The 23,493-nt window shown below is 43.4% G+C and overlaps 1 protein-coding gene across 1 annotated transcript in view; it reads right to left on the bottom strand.

The window, feature by feature from the left end:
* Cacna1e (calcium voltage-gated channel subunit alpha1 E) overlaps positions 1-23,493 on the bottom strand; it is a 409,810-nt gene that overhangs the window by 18,777 nt on the left and 367,540 nt on the right. Inside the window, exons 36-44 of the mRNA XM_008829746.3 lie at positions 21,771-21,836; positions 17,276-17,367; positions 16,609-16,774; positions 11,930-12,057; positions 6,589-6,685; positions 4,397-4,502; positions 3,459-3,566; positions 2,668-2,768; positions 2,283-2,389 (exon numbers count right to left, since the gene is read on the bottom strand). Of these exons, the coding sequence (XP_008827968.1) occupies positions 2,283-2,389; positions 2,668-2,768; positions 3,459-3,566; positions 4,397-4,502; positions 6,589-6,685; positions 11,930-12,057; positions 16,609-16,774; positions 17,276-17,367; positions 21,771-21,836 (971 nt within the window). The remainder of the gene's footprint in view (positions 1-2,282; positions 2,390-2,667; positions 2,769-3,458; positions 3,567-4,396; positions 4,503-6,588; positions 6,686-11,929; positions 12,058-16,608; positions 16,775-17,275; positions 17,368-21,770; positions 21,837-23,493) is intronic.

The following is a 23,493-nucleotide window of genomic DNA, read 5'->3' as shown; positions in this document are numbered from 1 at the left end:
TTTTTTTTTTTTTTTTTTTTTTCTTTTTGGGATTTATCACAATTGTACTTGAAAATCACAATTTGTTTAAGGCCTGATTTTTCTACATGTAAGCTTACCTGGGCATTGGGGAGGGCACTATCTGGTTTGCTCACCTCTGTAACCTCAGAGAAATCTCTATGAATAATGTATGACTCTGGAAACAAATGGTCCTGAGGAACCAGCTTACTTATCCTCCAGTGTCCCACTATCTATCCAAGGGCTTAAACTAGAAACATATGGGTCATCCTGATTCCTTCTTCTCCTTCACTCCATATAGCAAATCAATTCCCAAATCTTATCCATTCTACCCATTAAATATCTTGCCTACCCATCTCTTCCCATTTCTAGCTTTACAGTCCAAGCCACTGTCATTAATAATTTATATAATTGCAGCAAGCTACTAAATTGTGTTGTCTCTAGAATTTTTCTCTTTCATACATTAAGTCCACACTGAATTCATGAATGAATTTTGAAAAGCACAAATCTAATCATGTCACTCTGAAACACAAAGCCTCATTATTTAAGACAAAAATTTAACTTCTTTATCATGGGTTACACGGCTATCTAAACTTGGCCACAATGTAGCTCTCCAAACCTACCAGCAGCCACCTCTCCTGCATTCTCTACTGCAACTATTGTACAGTTCTTAGGTGCCTTAAACTTACCATAATCTTACCTCTATAGAAAAGATTTCCTTCAGGTCTCAATGTTACCTAGTTGGGATTTCCCCTCCAGCCCTCAAGCTAGGTAAGTGGCTTCCTTTCCATAGCATCACAATAGCCTACTCTTCCACATTTTAACCTATATCACTCATACAATTTCTTTTTCCAGATTTGACTCCCTGAAGACTATGATACTGTTCAACACTCTATCTCCAGTGCCTGGACCAATGCTTAGGCCAAATTTGCTCTCAATAAATGTTGGCAAAACCAGTGAGCAACTGAGTTGATAAACATATGGGTGAAAAGCTGGAGTGATACACGGTATGATTTCAGTTATGAAGAAAATTATAAACAGAAAAGAGATTCAGATCCAGGGTCTTGGAGCTGTTTTCTATTTCTAGACAAAGAACCCATTAAAAAGATAGAGAGTAAACCCTTGTGGTAAGGAGGCCCCATTTCTCCAGGCATACCTCTTCCCTTCCCTCTTTCACAGAGCCAAAAAGTAAATATCCACTTGTTTTCCAAGGATAGGATTATCCACAGACTGTACTCTTATCACACCAAATTGTTGTAAAAATAACCAAAGGTTTTTGTCATAACTCTGGGCATTTTCTTGTCTTAGATTATGACCTCGAAAAATGCTTTGCAAAAACAGATCTCTAGCACCACAGGCAGAAGGAAATTAGTGGGGTGAGCAATTCCAAATGATGTTCCAACAGAGGTCTTATTCCCAAGCCCTAGATAGAGATTACTAGTTCCATAAGAAATAGTACTGCATTAAATCCAAATGCAAAAATATATTTAGAGCCAAAGAGCTTGTCCTTTTTGGGTGTCCACTCCACATTTGCTGATGGCAGGCAGATAATGCCATAATGAGATACATGCACTACAATTGATCATTTATGACTAACAGCGAGTTGCAGATAAGCCTTAGGATGAAGATGCACTGGGAAGTGTTTCATTAGGGTTTTGTTTTGACTTTATTTTTCTGTTTTCAAGGTTCCTTTTGGTTATTAAAGATAATATGTAGTAGAAAGCCCCAGAGTCAGAAAAAAGTTTAATAACTTTACATTACTTAAAATCTAGGTTCTGTTTCCTACTAGATAGAATCCCCATTTTTTTCATTTGTAAAACTGGTGATATTAATATACACATCTCCAGGATATAGTAGGCTGCTGTAGTGAGAACCAAGTGAGATGATCAAATTGTGCCCATAAGAACTATCAACCCCAGGGGAAGAATGGAGTAACTGTTGCTTTTCATCCCCTTCTACACTCAGTAATCAGGGAACCTAGGACACCAGATCCACTGAGAAGTGACAGCCAAGAATTTGAGAAATAATTTTTCATAATGGAATCACAGCTAGTATATTAAAACACGAGTCAACACTTTCCTCTCCTATTGTCTTTTATAGTATCCACTTTTTCTGATGCTGGTTGCAGGTCCACAGGTGCTTGGTTCACTTCTCTTACCCTTGCTGAAGAACCATTTGAGATGGCCAAGCTCAGGAAAGGAACTGGCTCAGAGCATGGGCTCTGGGCCTGCACTGTTGTGGCAGAACGCAAGTGGGAGTGCTCTGGATGCTTTGGGTTTACTCACAGGCCTGAAACAGGGTCCTGCTGGAGATAAGGCAGGGCTTTGGCATTAGCAATGATCTCCTGAGGCAGTGATGAGGGCTCCATGCGCTGGAACATGGGTGCATTTTTCTGTGTCAAGACAAAGAATTCCCATAACTTTGTGGGGAACTGCTATGGGAAATCCAATTTACACGAGCAGCATGGGAGCATGATTGATTCCTCATTGATTATTTTAACCTTTAGTCCACTCGGTTTCTAATCCCACAGCACTAGCAATTTCTTGGACCCTGTGCCATCTCCCACCCTCAAGGGGTACTAGGCCCTAGTGATGCAGACAGCCTGTCCTCCCAGGAACCCATGTGACTGCTCATGAGCTACCTACCAAGCCTGCTGCCATCGGTCCTCACCTGTTCTTCCAGCTGCTGCCTCTGCTTTTTCACCTTACTCTGTTTATAGTAGTCCATTATCATCATTGCTGCATAGATTTTGCCCACAGTCAGGTCAGAGGCTAAAAACAAAATGAGGCATGGTGATAAGCAAAGGAGCATACAGAAGCGTAAGCCTTCTTACCCTCTGAAGTAGCTCTGCACTTGAAGCCACTCATTCATTCAGCGCTTACTGAGGCGCTGAGGACATGACATGAATATATCCACCCAATGATGGCAGTGCTAACAATACTGATAAGAAATGCATTGTAAGCATCACCTCCCAGCACTCTAAATACCCACATCTAGGGAGCAATACCTTTTACCCATTGTCTGAGGGTTTACTGAACAGTCTTATGTGAAGGGAAGGAGCTATGGACCCAGAACGTTTCATCCACACCCACAATGAATCGTCTTAAGAAACTAATTTCAATTATTCTGACAAAAGTCTTTGGAAGTACGGTGCTTCATTTTCTTTTTTCTTTTTTTCTCTCTCTCTCTCTCTTTTTTTGTCTTTTTAAGACAGGGTCTCCCTGGAACTCCCTATGTAGACCAGGCTGGCCTTGAACTCACAGAGATCTACCTGCCTCTGCCTCCCAGGTGCTGGGATTAAAGGCATGTACTACCACACCCAGCTAGGGAGCTTCATTTTCTAAGGGTAAGGGAGGCACCTTCCCTTATCGCCATGATCATGCTGGTTTCCCTAAACGATGTTGCCTTGGCATATTAGGTCACAATGACAAGGAAACATGGGAGGAAGAGGCCCCCCACACCTTTGGGCATGGGTACAAGCAGATCCAGCATCTTCTGGGACAGGTGAGGCCAAATGGCCAGGGTCTCTTTTTGTAGCTCTGAGTCTAGCTGCTGTCTGTCTGCACCACCTAGAATAAGAGAAATTATTAATAAGCCAATCAGAACAGACAGAGAAATAACAAGGACCGAGGGAGTAGGTGGGGGTAGGAGCTGAATCAGCATGGCACCTCAGCTTCTGAGAGGAATCTTAGCACTGTAGAGGAAGCAGGACACACTTTGGCTCCCATTTTCAGTGACTCAGGCATATTCTGCCACAGAGGCTGAGGCTGAGGCTCTGAGACCAACATCAACTCCCTCATTGATTCTAATAGCATCCCATTCTGCATGAGTTACAGCATCCCAGGTGCTCAGTACATCAGAGGGCAGAATGCAAAGAGCCACAAGGAAGCCTCTTGTCTCGTTATGCGTGTCTTTCTTCTGATGACCCCAACTGTACAGTCTAAGTGACCTAATTTTAAAAATGGCAGAAAAGGCAGGCTAAAGGTCTTCATGGAGGTCATAGGCCATTTCTCTCCTAGACCACTGAATTAGTAATCAAGGTGGGCAAAGCACTGCAGCATCCACTATGATGGCACCTGCTACAGAAGCTTTCCCAGACTTTAAAGATGGTATATGGGAAGAATGACAGAATTAAAATTATAAGTTCAATAAACTATATTTCTAGAATGCTATCACACGTCAGACACCAAACCTTAAATCATTTATTTTACCAGAGAAAAGGGAAAGTCTTAAACTTATTAGGTCTTAGAGGTGAAATCAGAACCTTGACATTCAGCCTTCAGGTCACTGCATTATTGGGTCCAAGGCTGGAACAACAGCTCAGATGGCTTCATTCTATACCAGTCTGCATGAGTTACAGACTCTTCCCAACCCTCCTTCCTTCTTTTGCTCATCTGACCTTTGGCAATTTTAATGTCCAGAGCTGTCCGAATCAGAGCCATAAGTGTGGAGGTGAAGTGGACTGTCATGTCCTCAGCTACTGGCATATTCATCAGGACCAACCTCTGTGTGAAAGAGCAAAGAGAAACAGCAGGCAAAAAATATATTGAAAGACACCTTGGTCTTAAAAAAAAAAAAAGGAAGAAAAGTGCAGAGGTCAAGTGCAGAGACAAAAAGGAAGGGCAAGGATTCCCCACCCCCTGTACCAGATCTATTGGCTCTACATCTTACTCAAAGCTCATTTGCTGTTGATTTTTCTAAAGAATGATGCCAAATTCCAAGGAAAGGAGTTCTCTAATCATTCTGTAGAACACCCCCATGGGGAATGTTAAGAATATCTTCCATAGGGATGGGAAATGATTTCAAAAGAAGTGGCTGGGGAAAGGAGTCAGCTCTGGGAGGGGCTCCATTCCCTGCTCCGAGGCTGCTTCATTTTTCCACTTGCCCCATCAATACCCCATCAATACCACCCTCAGTGGAAAGATAGGGAGAGAATTGGCTTTGTTTATCTCACTTGAAAGACATTATCCTGGTGCCCCCTTTTTGAGTCTTTAAAAGATGGAATTTGTGAGCACATGATTGAACATGCAGAAGTCCAACTTATCCAACAGGTGAGGAGGAACAGGATGGACAGGGGAGAGTGCAAACAGGCTCTGGGGAAAGGAGGATGGGGAAAGCAAACAGAGAGATAAGGGCCAGGCAGGGGCAGAGTGGGCAGGCCCTGTTCCCCTCACCCAGAAGAAATCCAGCTGAAATGGCCAAATCCACTTTCCAGAGAGTATCTTGCTTTTAGAATTCTATAACTTGCCTCCCAATCCCCTCTTCCATTCTCCCACCAAGCTTCATGCCCAAAATTCAAAGAATTCAAGGCTATTTTCTGCCATGTGTTACTTATGGATGTAGCTGTCATGAGCAAATAAATAAACAAAATTTTTAAAAATTAAAAAATAAAAATACCACTCCCTTTGCTGTGCACAGGGAGCTGTGCACTGGGGTGGATGACAGTCTCTAACAGCCATGTTCCAGTGAGATGCTCTCTGGAGAAATACAACTTGGAGGGAGCAGAAGGGTCTCTGACAGAACCACAATCCTGATGGTAGTGGTTGGGGGTGGACATGTTCTTCACAAACTAGGGTTTCTAATACTCAATTGGAGCATCTTGCCTAAAATAACTCCACAGATGTATTGTCTTAGGTGGAAAGGCAGTTTCCTATTTGTATCTAAGTCCCATTTCTCTTGCTCCTGAAAACTTCCAGGGAAGCAGCAACATTACTACGATGTCTACTTAGGTGAATGAAAAGCTCCAGAGTTCTGGTTCAGTCTAAACACCACAAGGGAACTAACAGTAACTATTATTAATCGATGAAGAAAACTTCAGGACCCAAAGCTACAAGTCCCTAAATGGTAGGTGACTCCCAATGGATAATGCTGCTATAAGTAATCCATGAGGAATCTACTCCCAACTTCATCACGCTGAGAAGGCAAAGCTAATGCAGGACACAACCTGTGTCTGTCGTTGCCCTACCCTCTCCCTTGAACGTCTCCAAGGGCATTGGGTAGCTGGCCAAGAGGGGAAAGAAAGCTGAATTCCTGTCTATTCTGGGATTGAAGACATGCTCTTTTGTGTGTGTCCCTAGAAGGATCCTATGCATTGCTCCATCCTACATCACGGCGGGTGGGGTGGGGGAAATGTGTTAGTTTTCCTTTCTACTGAAAATGTCTTTTGGAACAATGGTTAGGAATTTCTGCATTCTTTCCCTAATTGATCTTACTTTCTTTTTTAGTAAGCTCTGATGGCTCTTTTGTTGTGGGTTTCCTTCTTGCCCATCCAGAATATTCCCCTGGCCACCACTCTGCCTCCTTTAAAAAGAAACACACCACTTAACAGCACCTTTCTAGTAATTCACTCACAAGAAGCCACACACGTGTAGAAACACAGAGTAACACAATAAAAGCTCCACAGTGAACAGTACTGGAAACCAGTCTTGTATCCTTTGTGACTACATCCTTCCATGAATGTTCCTGACTCTTCAGTCCTTCCTTCCCGCCTCCACCTCCCCAGCCCAGCTTCCTCCCATTTTCTGTCCTCCCCACATCTGGATCCCATTTCCTGCTGGTCAGTAGCCCGGAACAAAGGAAGGGGTTGTCTACCTTATAGGCCACTTTGGAGGGACATCTCTTGCCGAGGCCTAGCGGTGGTGACATGAGAGTCAGCATTTCATACATCTCAGTGTAATGGATGCGGCCACTGCTCATGGTGGGTGGTAAGTGGGGATGGGAGATGGGCAGGGCAGGAGGGGTGACAGGGAAAGGAGAAGGAAGCAGAGGGAAGGATGCAGAGAGGTAAGAGAGAACAGGCATTCCCAGAGAGCAAAAGAAAACAAGATACAGGAAACAAGAAAAACAAAAGAAAATGGACAAACAGGAAAAGAATAGGAAACCTGTTAATCAAGGCAAATCATACAAGTGACTCCATCCTGGTGCAGATTTATATCACGCCCCACACAGACCCGGGAACACCGGTGACAACCTCTGGTCCCTCTGACACCATCAGAGGGCGCTGATGGGGGCTCACTCTCTCTTCCTTGGCTAGCGCTGCCTTGACTTCATGATTCACTGCATCTACCCCCAGAGTAACACAAGTGTGTCTTCAATTCCCAGGGCTGTGCGTGAGCGGTATAAACCGGATAGACGGTGCTCCAGCCGTGGGTGGGAATTTCTGGCCCCCACTGGGCCTGGGATGCTAGCCTGGAAAGTCAGGTCTGTCACCTGCCGTGAACCCACAGGCAGAACATCGTGTATCCCCCTTCTGTGGTGTGTGTGCAGCAGGAGGCGGCGCTTGCATTGAAAGTGGTGGGCTGAGGTTGCTGGTCAGTAAGTCGGACCTGTTGCTTCCACCTGGCTCTGTGAACAAGAGTGCTCTTTATTCCCCAGCATGCACCAGGTCGATGGCATGCTGGGGACAGAAGAAACAAAACCAGGAGGAGGAAGAGCATCTTGCATGCCATGCTACCCTCCCCAGCTCTCCCACATGCGGCTGCAGGTTTCACTAGGGTGGAGTTTAAAGAGTCTTAGCAGAGGCAGCTGTTCAGCCTCCCGAGTTCACAATCAGTGTCACCATCCCAAGTCAGCTTCATCCATCGCCTAGGAAGACATCCTTTCTGAGCCTGGGTTGTCTTCTACCTGCCTGGGCAGTGCTATGCTTTCCTCCCGTAGCACCAGAAAAGGGTTCCCTATCTAGAAGCCATGGTCTTAGACAGGGTTCAGTAAAAAGATTGGGATACAGAGTACCCAGGGTATGGCAGAGTTAGAATGTATATCCCTCTGAATAATAGCTCCAGTCTAACCAAGAAGTAGTGACTTGGCAGTTATGACATCTTGTAGAGTTACAAGTCTATCTGTCAGGGCCCTAAGGCAAGGGCCCTTCAATGTCTACTGAGGCTGTTTCAGACTCTGCTGTGAAATTCTCCCACAGCCCCGAAATCTACGCTTTTTTAAACCTCTTTTCACCTGTTGCCCTAATTCTCTGTTGCTTCTCACCTCCTCTCTCTCCTATAGCTTCCATTGCCCCTCCTAGAAAAACCACCCAGGAGCTGTGAGGAACGGCAGAGACAGTGATGACTTGACGCTCACATTGACTCATCCCACATGGAACGATGATGAAGGGAAACTAGAACTCTGCTTGGTTAAAGGATTTCTGCATTCTCTGGAGAAGGGAGAGGTCCCTTGGTAAAACGTACAGGCTAAGGTAAATGAGATTGTGTACGTGTGTTCACACACACACCAGTACATGCAATTGAAAAAAGCAAGGAGCTAAAGTGACTATCATATTAAGTCAATTCTTTTCTGCTTTCACCATAAAATGTGCCCTTCCTCCTACAGAGCAGCTGCTGGTTCTGGGAGGGTTTGGACCTCTTTAAACTCAAAGGAAAGCAACATGAAGGTTCCCTCATGTGGTGCAGTGGTGGTGGAGCAGAGGGCGGAGAGGGTTAGATGCTGTATCCCACTGCAGGTCATGGCTGGGGACTGGGAGGCAAACCTTGCAAGCCACCCTGTAGGGGCAGTTCTCTCCCAGGCCCAGAGGAGGCGAGATCACCCGCACTAATTTGTACATATCCTTATACGGGATCCTGCCGCTGTAAAGAAAGCACAGGTGGGTTAATAAGATACTCAGAGAAGGGCGGGGAAGAATGACAGCTTCTTCCTGCATGGATGGCCTGGAACAGTTAAGAGGGGTTGCTTCTTTGGTGTCTAGCACAACCAGACCATGACAGTAAGTACCAGAGAACCATTGCCTTGCCAAACTACTGCCCAAATTTTAGCAGAAAAAGGACATCCAATGTCAAAAGGAACTGCCTAATGTCCCAAAGGACCCAGAAATCCCTATGTGTTCTACATCTGGCCTGAGTAGCTCCAGCCCCAGCTCTAGCTATGCTTCTAAAAGCAAAGATGGCCAATGTGCCTCTGACCACTGTCCACAGCAGATGCTAGCTTGCCAAGGCAAAACTCTGCTTTCACAACCACACTGATTACGGTCAGTAAGGGCCTGCCTGTCAGGGCAATGGGAAGTCAGTAGCTTTCTGTAGATTGTGAGAGACAAATTCTCATTAGGCTAATTAGTAAGGAGCACAGTTGGCATGAAAGAATATGCGAAGGGCTTTGAATCTCTTTGTGACAGATTTTTCCTGAGTTCATCTTGGGTATGCTCTGCTCCATTCCATGGGAACCTTCTGCTTTCCATGTCCAGAAAACAGTCTGGGGAGGTGCCCTGGAAACATTCCCCTGTAGCTCCATTCTTGCCACACTGGATCCAGGTTGAATCTGCCAGAATTCCAGGAACAGCATGAACTTTCTTAACCCTTTCTTCCAGGACCTTACTAGAGTGTTCTTGCTTCCCATGGAAGGGGCAAAGTAGACACATGATTAACTTTCAGTGGTTAAAACATCTTTGCTGTCAGGGGCCAGAATAAGGACGCCACAGTAAGATCTGAAGGTCTGGATGCACTCTGGAACAGATGGGGGTTCCCCCTGGAATCTTTAAGTACATTATCTCCATCTGAGCATCCTTGCCGGCAGCTGCATCAAAACTAGTGCTTCTCCAGCTTCGCTTTTTCTAGACTTTTCCTGACCTGGTGCTGATTTCTCCTGTTCTTCCACACAGCAGTTCATCAGTATGTTCAAGTCTCTTACCTCTTAGGAGGTTGAAAATAGCCGCGTGTCAATGTAGCTTTTCTTCCTAGTGAGATTAGCAAGTAGAGGCCTTACAAATGGCCATAGGCTAATGTCATGTATGACCTGTTAATAATTCTAATTCTTATGAAGACACTGACTTGTGGCACTTTTGTTGGTCTCCCCTCAATTCCCTTAATCCATTGAAGAAGCCAATTAAACTTTAACCAGAATAAATAATAACTCTCTAGACTTTCAAAGTGACAGCAGAGGTGCTCCTTGGTCTTTTCGCTCAGTTCATGTGACTGAGTCTTATGATTAGTCCTTATGGAGCTGTTTTTTCTCAGCAACTGCAATGAAGTAGGAGCACATTTAATAAACATGGCATTTGGATCCAAAGATCATGTGAAATTAAAAGAAGCTGTGGTTCCAAGAACCAAGGATGCCTGAGGCTGGATGAGCACTGCACTCCTTTGGTAGCAGATAGACCTCTTCAGTTTGGTGAATGACTAGGCATCCAATCTCATTAGGCCATCCATGCTTTACATGGTGATTTTCCTTACTTCCAAGTTGTATTCACATACAGTTGCTTCCATTTACAGTATCAGAAGCATGTATGATATAATAGCATGTTCACAACCACACTTCAGGTTATGTAGGTATTATTACCACCAACTGATAGATAGTTACAGCGGCTTGTCTAAAGCCACAGAACTGATAAGATTCAGGCCTGGCATCATTATTGTACAAGACACTGCTTGTTGTTTATTAGAACTTGAGTCCAGAAAGGAAAGACTGTTGCTCAGCCATTGTAACAGGGATGGATTTAGATAGCTCTGTGCCCTAGGTCATTGATTATTACAGAGGAAAAGAGAAATTTATTCAGCCCTGAAACAGTAACCCAAGTTTAATAGCTTCACAGGTGGGTGAATTTGGGGAAGAATCACATATTATGAATGAGGTTTCAGGTGGAAGCAACATGGCCCACTCCTGTGAAGGATGGCATTTCCTGTAGTATTTTTAGGGGGGCAGAATGGGTAGAATGGTGAGGGAGGCCCAGAAGCTGAGATGATCTGGGTCTGAAAAGTTTTTCATTCATACATTGTCTTCATGTCCTCGATTACAAAGGCCAAAATACTGCCTCTGTTTCTGAAGCAGGGGTCAATAAACTTTTTTTAACAGTATGGTTTTTGACAATATTGTGATAATAAATATTCTTTGAACATTAACATTTTATCTATTTTCCAAAGGTGTTTTCTTAATTAAAATTTGGAAATGTCATACAATATATTTTGACCCTATTTAGATCCCTTTCCCTGTCTACGCCCCTTACTACCACTCCCTGTGCATGAAATTTCATGAATTTGGATATATATATATATATATGCCTGTAGAGTCAAATCTGTGTCCCCAAATACCCCTTTAGTGTAGGTCCATGCACTGGAGCCTGGTTAAGCTACCAAGAATCTCACCTTTAAATGAGACTGACTGTCCCCACCCCATCAGTCCTTGGTGGCCAATACTTCCTCAGGTAGGGTAATCATTAACCCAAAATATTTTTTAATTATAGGGTCATATCATCTTAGTCATAACTATTCAGTTGCTCCCTGTGGTATGAAAGCAGCCATAGATAATGCATCAAATGAAGAGCTGTAACTGTACTCCAATAAAACCTTATTTGTAAAAACAGTGAGCCATAGTAGTAGCCTGCTGACCCCTGCTCTAAAACTCAGATGGCATTTTGTATCAGAAATGGGCAGTGAAAGACAGCAAAGACTTCACTCCTGCCAGTTCTTGGCAGTTAATTCAATTTCGTACAATAAAAACCCATACATGTTGAGGGGAACAGTCGGAAGAACTGCTTGCACGCTATTTTGAAATATACCAGAGTTGTAACCAACCATATATGCTGAGACAGATGAGGGGGACAAAACATTGATGTCACTAACTATGGTAGCCAGAAGTCCCATTGGCCCAGCAAATCCTTCTCTAAAGCTTCTGGTGACTCAAAGGAGCCCACTAACATTAGTGAAAAAAGAGGAGACTGTAAACTCCTCTGTGAATAAAGCCAAACAATCTGAGGTGTGACAAGAGTGGCAAAGAAGGGTACAGCCTGCCACAGAAGGAAAGAGAGGGCAGTGGAAGCCCAGGAGGAGAATTCTTTGGTGACAGGCTTGATACCAGAGCCTCTTCCATGAGCCACAACCAAAAGGAGTCGCCTTCCTTTTTGTAATAGGCAAGCATTTGGGTGGCCCCAATTCCAACCTCTTTTCTAGGCCCTCTAGTCACCCCTGATCTCTGGGTGGCCAAAAGGCCTACGCACCATGCTGCTCTGTCATATTCTGCCCAGACGCGGACAAACTCATCCAAGTGGTGAGGTCCCAGGATGGAGGAATCTCGAGTCAGGTACTCGAAGTTGTCCATGATTACAGCCACAAACAGGTTGAGCATCTGAAGGGCAAGGGAAGAAAAGGAGTTAGGAGAAACATAAGGCAGAGCTCAGGAAACAGACCAATAGGCTTCATGGCAAATGAAAGACTTTGGAAATTTGTTAGGCTCAAATTCCTAGCTAAAGCACATGTGGATCCTGCTGAATACAACTCGTTTTCATTTATTCATACTCCACATTTCATTGTGTGGGGATTATGATTTCATTTGTCTATGCCACTTCATATTTGCAAAATACTCCATTCGCTTTTATTACCTGTTTGATTTATTTGTTTTTGTGGAACCAGAGGGAGTAGTGGTTTCAACATTCTTAAAGGCTAGAGAAAGTCAAGGCCAGATAATAACTTTTTCTCTGAAGCCTCCTGCCCTTACCCTTGTGCCACGAAAAGGGCCCCAAAGAGAACTGTGGAAAGTCTCAACAGAGAGGGCACAGCTTACCTGTGAAAGCTACAAGTCGCCCATGCTCTGAAGCAGCTGCCAGCCCCCTGTTCTCTCACATGCTTGTTTAGCTAACCTTTACTGTGTACCTAGCATGCTCCAAGCACACTGGCTCGGGCACTGGGATGTGTGATTAGAAAGTGCTCATCCAGAGTGTCAAGCACAGCAGGCCTTCACCAGACCTTGTTATATGAATACTTTGAAAGACTTACAGAGTATTTAGAAAAGACAGTGACATATTAGAAACAGAAAAAGATTGCAAATCCCAACACCTGTGAAAACAGCACATGCAAGTGACAGTAGAGAGAGAGAGAAAAAGAGTATGAATACAATTTCTGCTGGCTAAAAAATAATTTTGACTTTTGAACTGAGTCTTGAGAAATAGGTCCTATTTACTAGATAATACAGGCATAGAACAGAGTGTCTTAGGCAGAGGAGACAGCATGAATGTGCACAGATTCATAAGAGCAATGACCTTCCAGGGGTCTATAAGGAGGGCAAAACAGCCAGGGCCAAGAGCCAGATCACAGAAGTATCTTGTCACCATGCTGCAAAGTCTAAACCAACTAGCCCGACATCACATCTTGAGGGCGTTGTGGGTTATTTTGCCTCTGTTGCAACTATTCAGCTCTGGTGTTGTAGCACCAAAACAGCCACAGACATTATAAATACCAATGAACATGGCTGAGATCCAAGAGAGCTTTGTTTACGGACACTGAAATTTGAATTTCATATCATTTCCACATGTCATAAATTATTATTCATCTTTTGTTTTTCTATCCCTCATTTAAGAATGAAAAAACAGAGTTACTTCATAGACCATACAAAAACAGTTGGCAAATCAGGTTGGCCCATGGATTGTAGTCTGCTGATGTACAGTATAGACTATTCTGAGGGCAACAGGAACCACTAATGGTGTTTAAACAGAAGAGAGACCAAGAGATATTTGTATCTAGAAAGAACCTTAGTGACAGTACAGAGGGTGGGTGGGAAACCAGGGTAAGAGTCATGTGCTTCTGAGCCAGAGGCAAGGATTGTAACAAAGACCAGTCAACAACCTGTTGTGCTGCTTGGGTGCCACTGACTGCATTTCTACTACACGTCCTTGCCTAGTTCCAGTTACTGTGGTTCAGTAGGACACCATCTTGTGGCCCAGGCCTCATCCAGTTATTGAATCCTACTTCCTTCAATCACAGTGACTGGGGATTCAACCAAAGTCAATGAAAAGGCACCTGGTAAAAGTCGTGCTCATCCCTGCTGCTTTTGGATACGAGAAACTATAAGGTCCAGAGTAGCACAGCTGACCAGTAGCCACGGGATTGGTTATTTGAGGAACAAGCTCATATGGAATCCTGCCAGATCTGCAAGCAGGGTATATAGGATCCAGAAAGTCTACATGAAGGATACAGTTAGAATCTTCTCTGCAGGGCAGAGAGAGGGCTGAATTATCCTGAGTCACTGGCATCCCTCTCTCCTCTCTCTCTTCCTCTATGATACAAATGGATGGCTAGAGGTCTACTTGTCTTTTCTTACCATTCAGGTGTAGGATATTACCAGATATGATGCAGGAATGAGCCAAGGTCAGGCCACCATAATGAGCCTGACAGCTTGCTGCAGACAGGGAAAGCCACATCCCTCCTGTTTAAGCTGCTGTTTGTTCCTTAAGGATTGCTGCTTCATGCAGCTGAACCTAATCCTAGCACAGGCCTTTCTTTCTATCACTGGGGTCAGAGCCATAGTGAATTTATTGCCTGGGTTATGAGGGTTTCCCATGTATCCACACATTTCTTTCACACTCCTTTCAGGTACCTATTATCAATTTAATAAAAACTATTAGCCTTGTTATTGCGTCTCATTTGTACAGCCTTTTCACACCTATTATTTGTATTCATGCTCACTCTAGTCCTTTGTGACAGAGTTTTAATTACCATCAGCCCTTCAAGAAAGCAGCCCTCTGATTCACAGCTGTATTCCTAGTTTCCAGCGCATAGCTTGGCTCATCACAGGAGATCAGCAAATCTCTGAAGAGTGGTTGGTTTGAGCTGTGTGACTTGCCCAAGGTCACAAAGTCAGTCTCATGCTTGAGGGCAGATCATCTCTCACTGAATATAGCCTCATTAAAAATAACATTAATGTGAATTATGCAGAACCTCTATCTCAAAATTCTAAAAGTACCATTATAGTCTCCAATTAATTTTCCAGTTTTATCTCTGGTTTCTTTTAAATATTTATCATTAAACACTTCAACTACACAAGATAAAACTGAGAGGTCCACATGCTCTTCTCTCTGCTCCAGTTTGCCCTTTTCAATAAGTCCCAGCACCTTGTAAACTGGTTTCCTGTTTACTGGAGGTGACAGAGACAGTATCTTCCTAACAGTTCCATCACAGTGCCTAGCTCAGTGTTGGTCTTTTAATAGCCACTCAATAAAAATGGGTTGAAGAGGTGAATAAATAAACTTAAAGCTCCAAGTAATATCGCCATTTTAAGGTTCCTTTCAGTCCTTTTCATTATACACTGTGCTTTGAGATTTGTAAACAGGATGCTCTTTTGTGTTCATTTTCATTGAAAAATGTTTCACTCTTACAGAAAAGTATATTAAAGCACATGTATCAGCTTGCTGTGCATATAATACTGCTATCAAGTTGTGGGGGGAGGGGTCCATGTACACGTGGGTGCATGCATGATGCATACAAAGGCCAGTGAAGGACACAGTGCACCCTACTCTATCACTCTCTGCCTTATTTCTTTGTGGCGGGGTCTCTCACTGACCCTGGAGCTAAACTGGTGACCAGTAAGCCCCAATGAGCCTTCCATCTCCTCCCCACACAGCACTGGAGTTACAGGCATGCGTGCAGCCACACCTGGATTCTTATGTGGGTGCTGTAAGATCTGAACTCAGATTCTCAGGCTTACACACCAAGTGCTGCTACCCACTGGACCATCTCTCCAGCTCTATCAAATCATGTTTATACCATTTTAAAGAGGTTACAGAGGGCACGGCAATTATAGCAACAAAGCCAAAACCGAAAAGGGGGTTCCCAAGGCTCTAGGTCTCCAGTTAGTTCATTCCCTGCAACATTAACTTATGTACACACTTAACAGTTTATCTACAGGCCCCTTGCTGACACTGGAAAGCTGAACTGTGAGATGTTTCTGCTTCCTGGAAAGAAAGATCACTTTAAAGAGACAGAAATGCCTGAGTATCAAACAGTCAACTTAATTTTTGATGCATAGCTATGGAATCAACCACTGTTCAGTAGCAGCTTTATTTTGGTTTTAGATTTTTTTTTTTGTACAGCCAGTGGCATTTGCAATGAAGTTGAGCTGAGGGACACCAGGGAGACTAGAAGGACCACAGTGACCTTTTTATTGATCCAGTAGCATCTTATATATTTATTCAATGTAACACTGCTGATGTGGTGTTCAGGGAAGAAATTTCTGAATGCTGATTCATGCTTCTTCCAAAAGAAAGAACTAGAAGGGCATCTAGGGCCTCTCGCTGCTTCCTAAGTAGGAATATTCTACATGTACTACCTAATATTCACTAACACCCCAAACAATCGTGTTTCACACCATAAAGCTTGCCAGCTGCCATCCATTGCAATGATATCACAATTCAGGAGAGAACCACATCCATTACATTGTATACAAGCATCCTCTATCTTACTAACCTTATATAATAACCTTTTATTTTCAAGATGCCTTTTCTCAAACAGTTTTTTTTTTAATCTCTAAATGAGGAGTAAAACCTAGCTATAAAACAAACTACATGTGGCACAATAAAGACAGGGTTTACTCTAAATCACCCCAGAGTCAACGTGAAGCTTGGTGCTCTGTTCATACCTTTAACTCCTCATCCTAGCTCACAAGACTTTTCTCAACCAAAAAAAGTCTCCCTCCAAGGATTCTGAAGAGCGTGTTGGACTGCAAAGGTGATCTAGGAGGGGGATCTAATTCTTCCTATGGGCTGATGTGTGAATGTGTGTGTGAGGAAGCAGGGTCAGGGAGGGAAGAGAGGCAGGGGAGAACGTGAATAGACGGGGAAGGACTCCTCTCCTCCCTGTTTATTACAAGTGCATGGTGCACCTCAAACAAAGGCATAATGTTGCTCACCAGGAAGGAACAGAAGAAGATGAAGGAGACAAAGTAAACGTAGGCCAGATCCGTGCCGCAGCGCTCGTTCTCCGTCTGCCCTGATGGTGCAGTGGTGTCAGGCTCACAGCCTTTCTCCCCAAGACAGGACAGCATAATCTCCTGCCAGGCCTCACCTGTGGCACTCCTGAGCCCAAAACCCATCTGATTAGAAGGAGAAGCCTGTATGTCCCATCCCACCTTCTTATTCAGAGGGCCTTTCTAGTAATTTCCATACAAAGCAGCATGTCAATGAGGCCTTTCATGAGTTCTTTAATCCCACCCATCACTTCATCTGTTGGCAGTGTCTCTACTGATAGTGGTGAGTTAGTGGTGGGACCTCCCCCACTATATAAATCCAGCCATCCGAAGTTTCAGCTCCTACATGAAAATTTGCCTACTAAAAACTATGTGCATCTCCCCTTCCAAAATCATGGAGGACATGCTGAAATTGAAATATGGAAATTAGTTGCTAAGTCAAAGATACTGAAACTTCCTAATGTCCTGGGGAAGCCAGGTAAAGGTATCATCCCCTTCCAATGTGTATCCTGACAGGAGCAGCAGAAATAAGATTAAGAGGTCAAGAGGTCAATCAACTCCTTCCCTCCAGCAGGAGGTCCCCAGCTTGAACAACTGTGCATCCAGGTACCTGAAGAGCAGCATGAGGGACCCAAAGAAACTCCGGAAGTTGTTGTGCCGGTTGATGTGACTCTCCTCATCTAATTTTATGTTTCCAAATACCTTGGGGGGAAAAACAAACAGAAATCAATGGGCAATATTGAGCTGTGTGATACGTCCAGCCTGGATAGGGTAGGTAAAGCTATGTGCACAACTTCCTGATGGCTTATCTCTGAACAGACAACCCAGACTCAGAGATCTGGTAACACCATGTCCTTGGCCTGATAAGGAGGGCTAATTACCTTCCCCACTACTCCAGCACAGCAAAGGGGATGAAGGCTGGCACTGTCCAAGCATAGTATGCACTATACCATCGTTTAAAGTCTTTCTGCCTCTACAAAGTTTCTCCTACTCTACTTTGGTCTTTTATTTCCTTGGTACTCAAGCAGCCTGTGAAAGGTGTTGTGCTATAACAAGATGGCATAGAAGTCTTGTCACCTCTTGATTCCTGTCTCTGTTAATCCTAAAGGGAACATCTATATTGCCAAAGAGGTCACTGACAGTTTGGACAGAAGCTGCTCTGCTATATGCAAGCAGAGGAGATCTGAGAGGGGCAACTCTACCTGCCATAAGTATGTTTTTATCCAAACAGCTAACTTTCAGGAGTTTGTTATATTACTCTACATCTAATAAAAATAAGCACACAGACATCTATATTCATACATAACCATCCAACATTGACCCAAATCATACCAAAAGAGACCCTTCAGGTCAAAGCTAAAGCAAAGTCCAGGCAATAGTATAAAGAAAGGAGAACTGGACCCATGGAAAAAGAGGAAGCAGGGCTGGAGATCTAGCACTAACATACATATGTGAAGCCCTTATTTTGATCCCCAGAATCAAAAGGAAAAGGATGGAAGGAAGGAAGGAGGGAGGGAGGGAGGGAGGGAAGGAGGGAGGGAGGAAGGGAGGAAGGAAGGAAGGGATGGAAAGAAGGAAGGAAGGAGGAAGGGAGGGAGGGAAAGAGAAAGAAAAAAGAGAGAGAGAAAGAAAAGAAAGAAAGAAAGAAAAAAGCAAGAAAGAAAAGAAAGCCAGCAGATCTAGCCATAGAGAGAACTTTGTTAAGTACTTTGGTCACTGCCATTCATATGGCAGAGAGGCAACACTCTGGAATCTTTATTCATAGGCAGCGATAAACTCTGCTATAATAACTCCAAGATCCTTCAATGAGAAAGGTACATTCTCCTCCTCCTGTGCTTCAGAGATCAGGGTTGATCCTTCAAGTCAGTGCTGGTATAACTGAGACATCCTGGGTTACTTTTCTAGCCATCTGAGATGGATTCAGCCTGCATGGAGCATGCTTCAGTTTATCTGACGTATGCTAAATGGAATAGATTTTCCCCCAACAGTTTTGAGAAGGTGCAATTGAGGAACAATCTCTGCCCCCAGCTATTTTGCTCAAGTAACTCCCACTGACACCTGCTTTGGGAATTTGTTCCCAAGACTGTTTATCAAAACCCAAATACTACTTGTCTTCAGGGAGAAGGGAGCTGGTAAGCCAGGCAGCAGAGAGAAGAATGGAAAGAGCGAATGGGAAGAACCCTCCCCCCCAAGAGATTCACAATTTTAGTTTTAAAAATCCCACAGAGGCAATAAAATCTCAATCCTGGGCACTTCATGAAGAGACTGTTGTGTATCCTTGACCTGTTCAAATTTCCTTTTCTCATTCTTTTCACTCTCTTGGTTCAGAATCCATAATTTGTGCTGGGTCCATCACATCTACTCAGTTTACAGGGTATTTTTTTCCTCCCTGTGACACTCATAGAATCATCACTAATTGTTTTTCTTGGATGGGGTGATTGAGAAAATCATAACCATGAACCAATTAGAGGGTACACTGTGATTCTGTACACAGTATATGCATAATACCCAAAGAAACTGTAGCTACTTTGAATATTTTCTAAGATTATTTTCAGGCCCCCAGTGGATATTATAAAAATGGTCCTTAAATTTCTTTTCACTTTTCTCAGGTCTCACTTAGCCTGTTATTACATAAATCTTCTATATCAAATGCTATCAGAGTCTCAGATAGTATTAACCAATTCCTCCACTGTGAGTAAGGGAACTTAAGGCTCAGAGGGACTCAGTGACTTATCCAAGTTCACACAGCTAGAGAGCTGCAGAGCTGAGGCTGATAGCCTCACTTCTAACAGCCCATGGCCACAAGCTCCTTCCCCTAAGTGACAAATTATTCCTTCCTGCAAAGGAATTGTCTTCCAAGGGTGTCTTCTTCAAAAAGCCTTTGAAGGTCCAAAATAATGGTTTGCCTTATTGACACATCTGATTGCTATTTATCTTTCTAAAAGCTTGTCCCTATCCTTTTGCCTTTCTATTTATATAGATCTCTGTTTTGTGGTGACTTCATTGGATACAGTCTCTCTAGTAGCACATTCTGGCCCATGAGTGGCACCATGTCTCTATAATGGACCAAGCTGGGGATGGCCAGCTAAAGGCTAGTCACAGTGGAAATGATATTCATGTCTCTGTGGGATGGAAATAGTATTCTTAGTGTTTAAAAGATGTCTAAAGATAAGCATTACAGTTATGGTAGTTATCACAACTCTATAACCGGACAGTTCCCATCTCCTCCAAAGAGTAAAAAATAAAAATAAAAACCAGCCTTGTACTTGCTTTTCTGGTAGGATGAGAAAAGTTATAGAGTTAAGAACATGGGCTGTGGAGCAGACATAGCCAAGTTTAAATTGGCTCTTCAACTTACTAAGAACTTGGTTAAAAGCTATTTAACATGCAAAGCATCAATAAAGACAATGAAATTTGGTCACTCCTAAATACAGTAATCATATATCTTACCCTCATTCTCCTTTATGTCTGTATGTGTATGTTTACATATAGGCATGTATTAACACCATGCCCAGCACACCAAGAGACAGAAATACAAGCAATGTTATCATCAGTATTAGTATTATCAGTACCAGGTCAGAATTGGACATGGTTTTATTCTACTGTATTTTACTTGAAGACGTTTAAGAGCTATTTTGTCACACAGACTTACCTGCATACAGAATTTAGTGTAATCAAGGTTTCGTTTGACTCTTTGAAAATACTTAAATTCTAGGGTCAAATTTTGGTGAGTTGGGAGGGACCTGATGTAAATGATCAAGCCGGCAATATGCTTCAGTGGGAATTCTATTTTTTTTTTCCATCTTTTTGAGAAAGGGTCTCCCTATAGCCCCAGCTGGCCTGGAACTCACTATGTAGACGAGGCTTGGCTTGAAATCACAGATATCCACCTGCCTCTGCCTCCCGAGTGCTGGGATTAAAGGCATGTGCCACCACGCCCAGTGGAATTCTACTTTTAATACTGCTGTGAACATCATTTAGTGTCTCCTGAAGGATCCTTAGAGAAGGAGAACTACCTCCCAACCAAGTCTCGCTTGTTTTGATGCTTGGCATTCTACTGTATTTTTAGAAAACAATACTTTCCAGTCATAAAGTTAGAGGAAGAATGAAACTAAGAAGCAACAGACAGGAGCAGAAAGATGAGAGACTTCAGAATTCCAGAAAAGGCTGTTGATCAGCAAGCTTGGACGATGGTGTAGGGCTCCAGGTGTCAGACACCACTGAGAAGGCAGCCTTAGTCCAAAGGCAGCCAGACTGCCTGGCTGTAGGAGGTTGTCAGCTGAAGTTCTTTGCTGGGCTTAGTCATGCTACCTCTAAACCAGAAGGTGAGCCCTCCTTAGATAAGCAGAAAGCCTATTTAGCATGTCAAATAAGTCAGGAGTTGTGTGCTCATTGTTTACAGTAGCAGTGCAACCACTACAGATGACTTTTTTCATCTTGTGTGTCATCTTGTCTTTGAAAGAGCATTTGGCCTCTTGGGGATCAGTCATCCTCTAGCTATATGCATAAATATCCAGGGTAAGAACCTGATTTGTTCTAAAGTTCTGAAACTGGAGAGGATGTGGGTAGCCAGGGGAATTGTCCAGTAAGTTGCATTGCCCTGTGAGATAGGAATCAGTTGGAATGTGGCCCTTAGGGTTCCCTAAGATGAGTGGTGGGAGAGCTTAAGGAATAAATATCAGCCAGTGAAGACTTAACACAGTTGCATTCGGTGTCACTACTTACAAGAAGAAGAATAACCATCTAGCCTTCTTTTAGGCCAACTCCAAATACCAGAGATCCTGACAAATGGATCATGAGCCTCTTTTAGTGGCCTTGGAGAATTCTGCTGTCTGAGATCGATGGTACCATTTTCTGTTGTACCCACAGAATCCCTGTTGCTTATAAGTCAGCAGCATGATCGGAGAACCTCAGATGAAGCCCTCCAAACAGACTCCCTTGAATACCTGGAGAACCACCCCACACATGAAATTCCCAAGGTCACACTGCAACAAAATCTTGAGAGAGGACCCTTAGGCAAGTAGCATTGTACAAAGCATCTTCAATCCTACCAGAGACAACCTGAGCCACAGCTGTCCCCACCAGTCCCCAATGTGCCCACTCACCTGCATCCCAATGATGGCATAAATGAAGAAAAGCATGGCAATCAGCAGGCAAACATAGGGCAGGGCCTGTGAGGAAAACAAAAGATGATAATTAAGGAGATCACTCCCATGATGCTCAACAACCTGTAGTCACTGGCAGGACAGGGACTCGTACCCTTAGGCTAATTCAACAGGACTGACACTCTGCTTCATAGGGCTGTTCTGTTTTGAGTGCATTTTAAAAAATATGCCCAAGTCCTTTGACATATGTAAACAGTTGGCCATATAGAGGCTTATTATTTACCTTCTGTGAAGAATTCTTCCCTCATCCAAAACTATAGCACCTATCTCCAAGAGGGCGTTAGCAAAACTAACTGGATCTGAAAGACAGTTCACTTGGCAAGCAGAAGATGAACAGTCTGAGCAATTGTGATGCAAATTAAAGAGGAAGCACCTAGCTTTGGCTTCCAGATCCTTCTATGTTGCCCTCCCACTCCCACACCCCCACATAATGGAGAATCTGGAAGCAAAGTAAAAAGACTGTGGTCTTACTTGCCCATTCCTAGCATTATCTTTGATCTTCTGATGAAACACTTGTTCCCAGCTTAAGCCTCTCAACATTTCATTATGTTTCACAAAAATTTCTCCAAAGCCTGCTAAGTGTTAGGCACTATGAAACTGTAATGAAGCCATGTGGCAAAAAACATCCATATTGTATATGCCTACTGCCACTTAGGGATGACTGCATTTCAGTGTGGGGAGATGGGGGGCAAGTGAAGGTGATAGAGGGCAAGAACCTGCCCTTCACAGCCAAGGGCAGAGGCAGATGCAGGACAGTTGGGATTTGGGGCAGGGCAGGATGGTCCATTATACTTGTGCAGTGATCTCAGTACTGATGAAATTCCCTCATCTTTGTCATCCAGTAAGCTCCCTGGCAGCCACTGCCACTGTGAGTCTCTGCCCTGGCATGAATGTACATACCATGAGTCCCTGGAGACCAACCAAAGGCTTTCAGATGGCTGGAGCAGGGCAGAGCTTATCTACAGGGTTAACATAATGAAGAGCCCTGGGAGACTATTTACAACTGGAATAGAGGACAAATTAAAATGCATCTGAAAGCTTAAGAGAGGCCCCTCTTCAATGGAAGTGATGATTCTAAGATCTAAGGAAAGGCATGGCTGTATTTCCAGGGACCTGGGAAGACTGCTAAATGCTAAGGAAGCAGGGTTGCCTGCTACCTGGACTGGAGTGTTGCTGGCTCTATTCTTAAGGCCTGCCCTTGTTCCAATCCTCCCAGCTTTAGGAAGAAGACCAAAGATTCCATCTGTTCTCCTTTCTTGGCTTATCATATATTCTATCACAAAATAAGATAAAAGAGGGAAGAAATTCTGAACAAAGGTCAGAAATGAAAAACTAGAATAAGCTCGAGACTGGCTCCCACTAGGTATAGGAAATGATGATGATGTTTATATTAGGACAGTTCTTTGCTTTTCATAAACTGCTTTTGTTAATCTTTCTTAATTTCTTTGTTTAGAAATCAGCTTATCATATATTCTATCACAAAATAAGATAAAAGAGGGAAGAAATTCTGAACAAAGGTCAGAAATGAAAAACTAGAATAAGCTCGAGACTGGCTCCCACTAGGTATAGGAAATGATGATGATGTTTATATTAGGACAGTTCTTTGCTTTTCATAAACTGCTTTTGTTAATCTTTCTTAATTTCTTTGTTTAGAAATCAGCCT

Source organism: Nannospalax galili, unplaced genomic scaffold (assembly GCF_000622305.1).
Source record: "Nannospalax galili isolate Female #2095 unplaced genomic scaffold, S.galili_v1.0 scaffold294, whole genome shotgun sequence".
Classification (NCBI taxonomy): Eukaryota; Metazoa; Chordata; class Mammalia; order Rodentia; family Spalacidae; genus Nannospalax; species Nannospalax galili.
The sequence above is the reverse complement of the archived record's forward strand: the minus strand, read 5'-3'. Positions and strand labels throughout refer to the sequence as shown.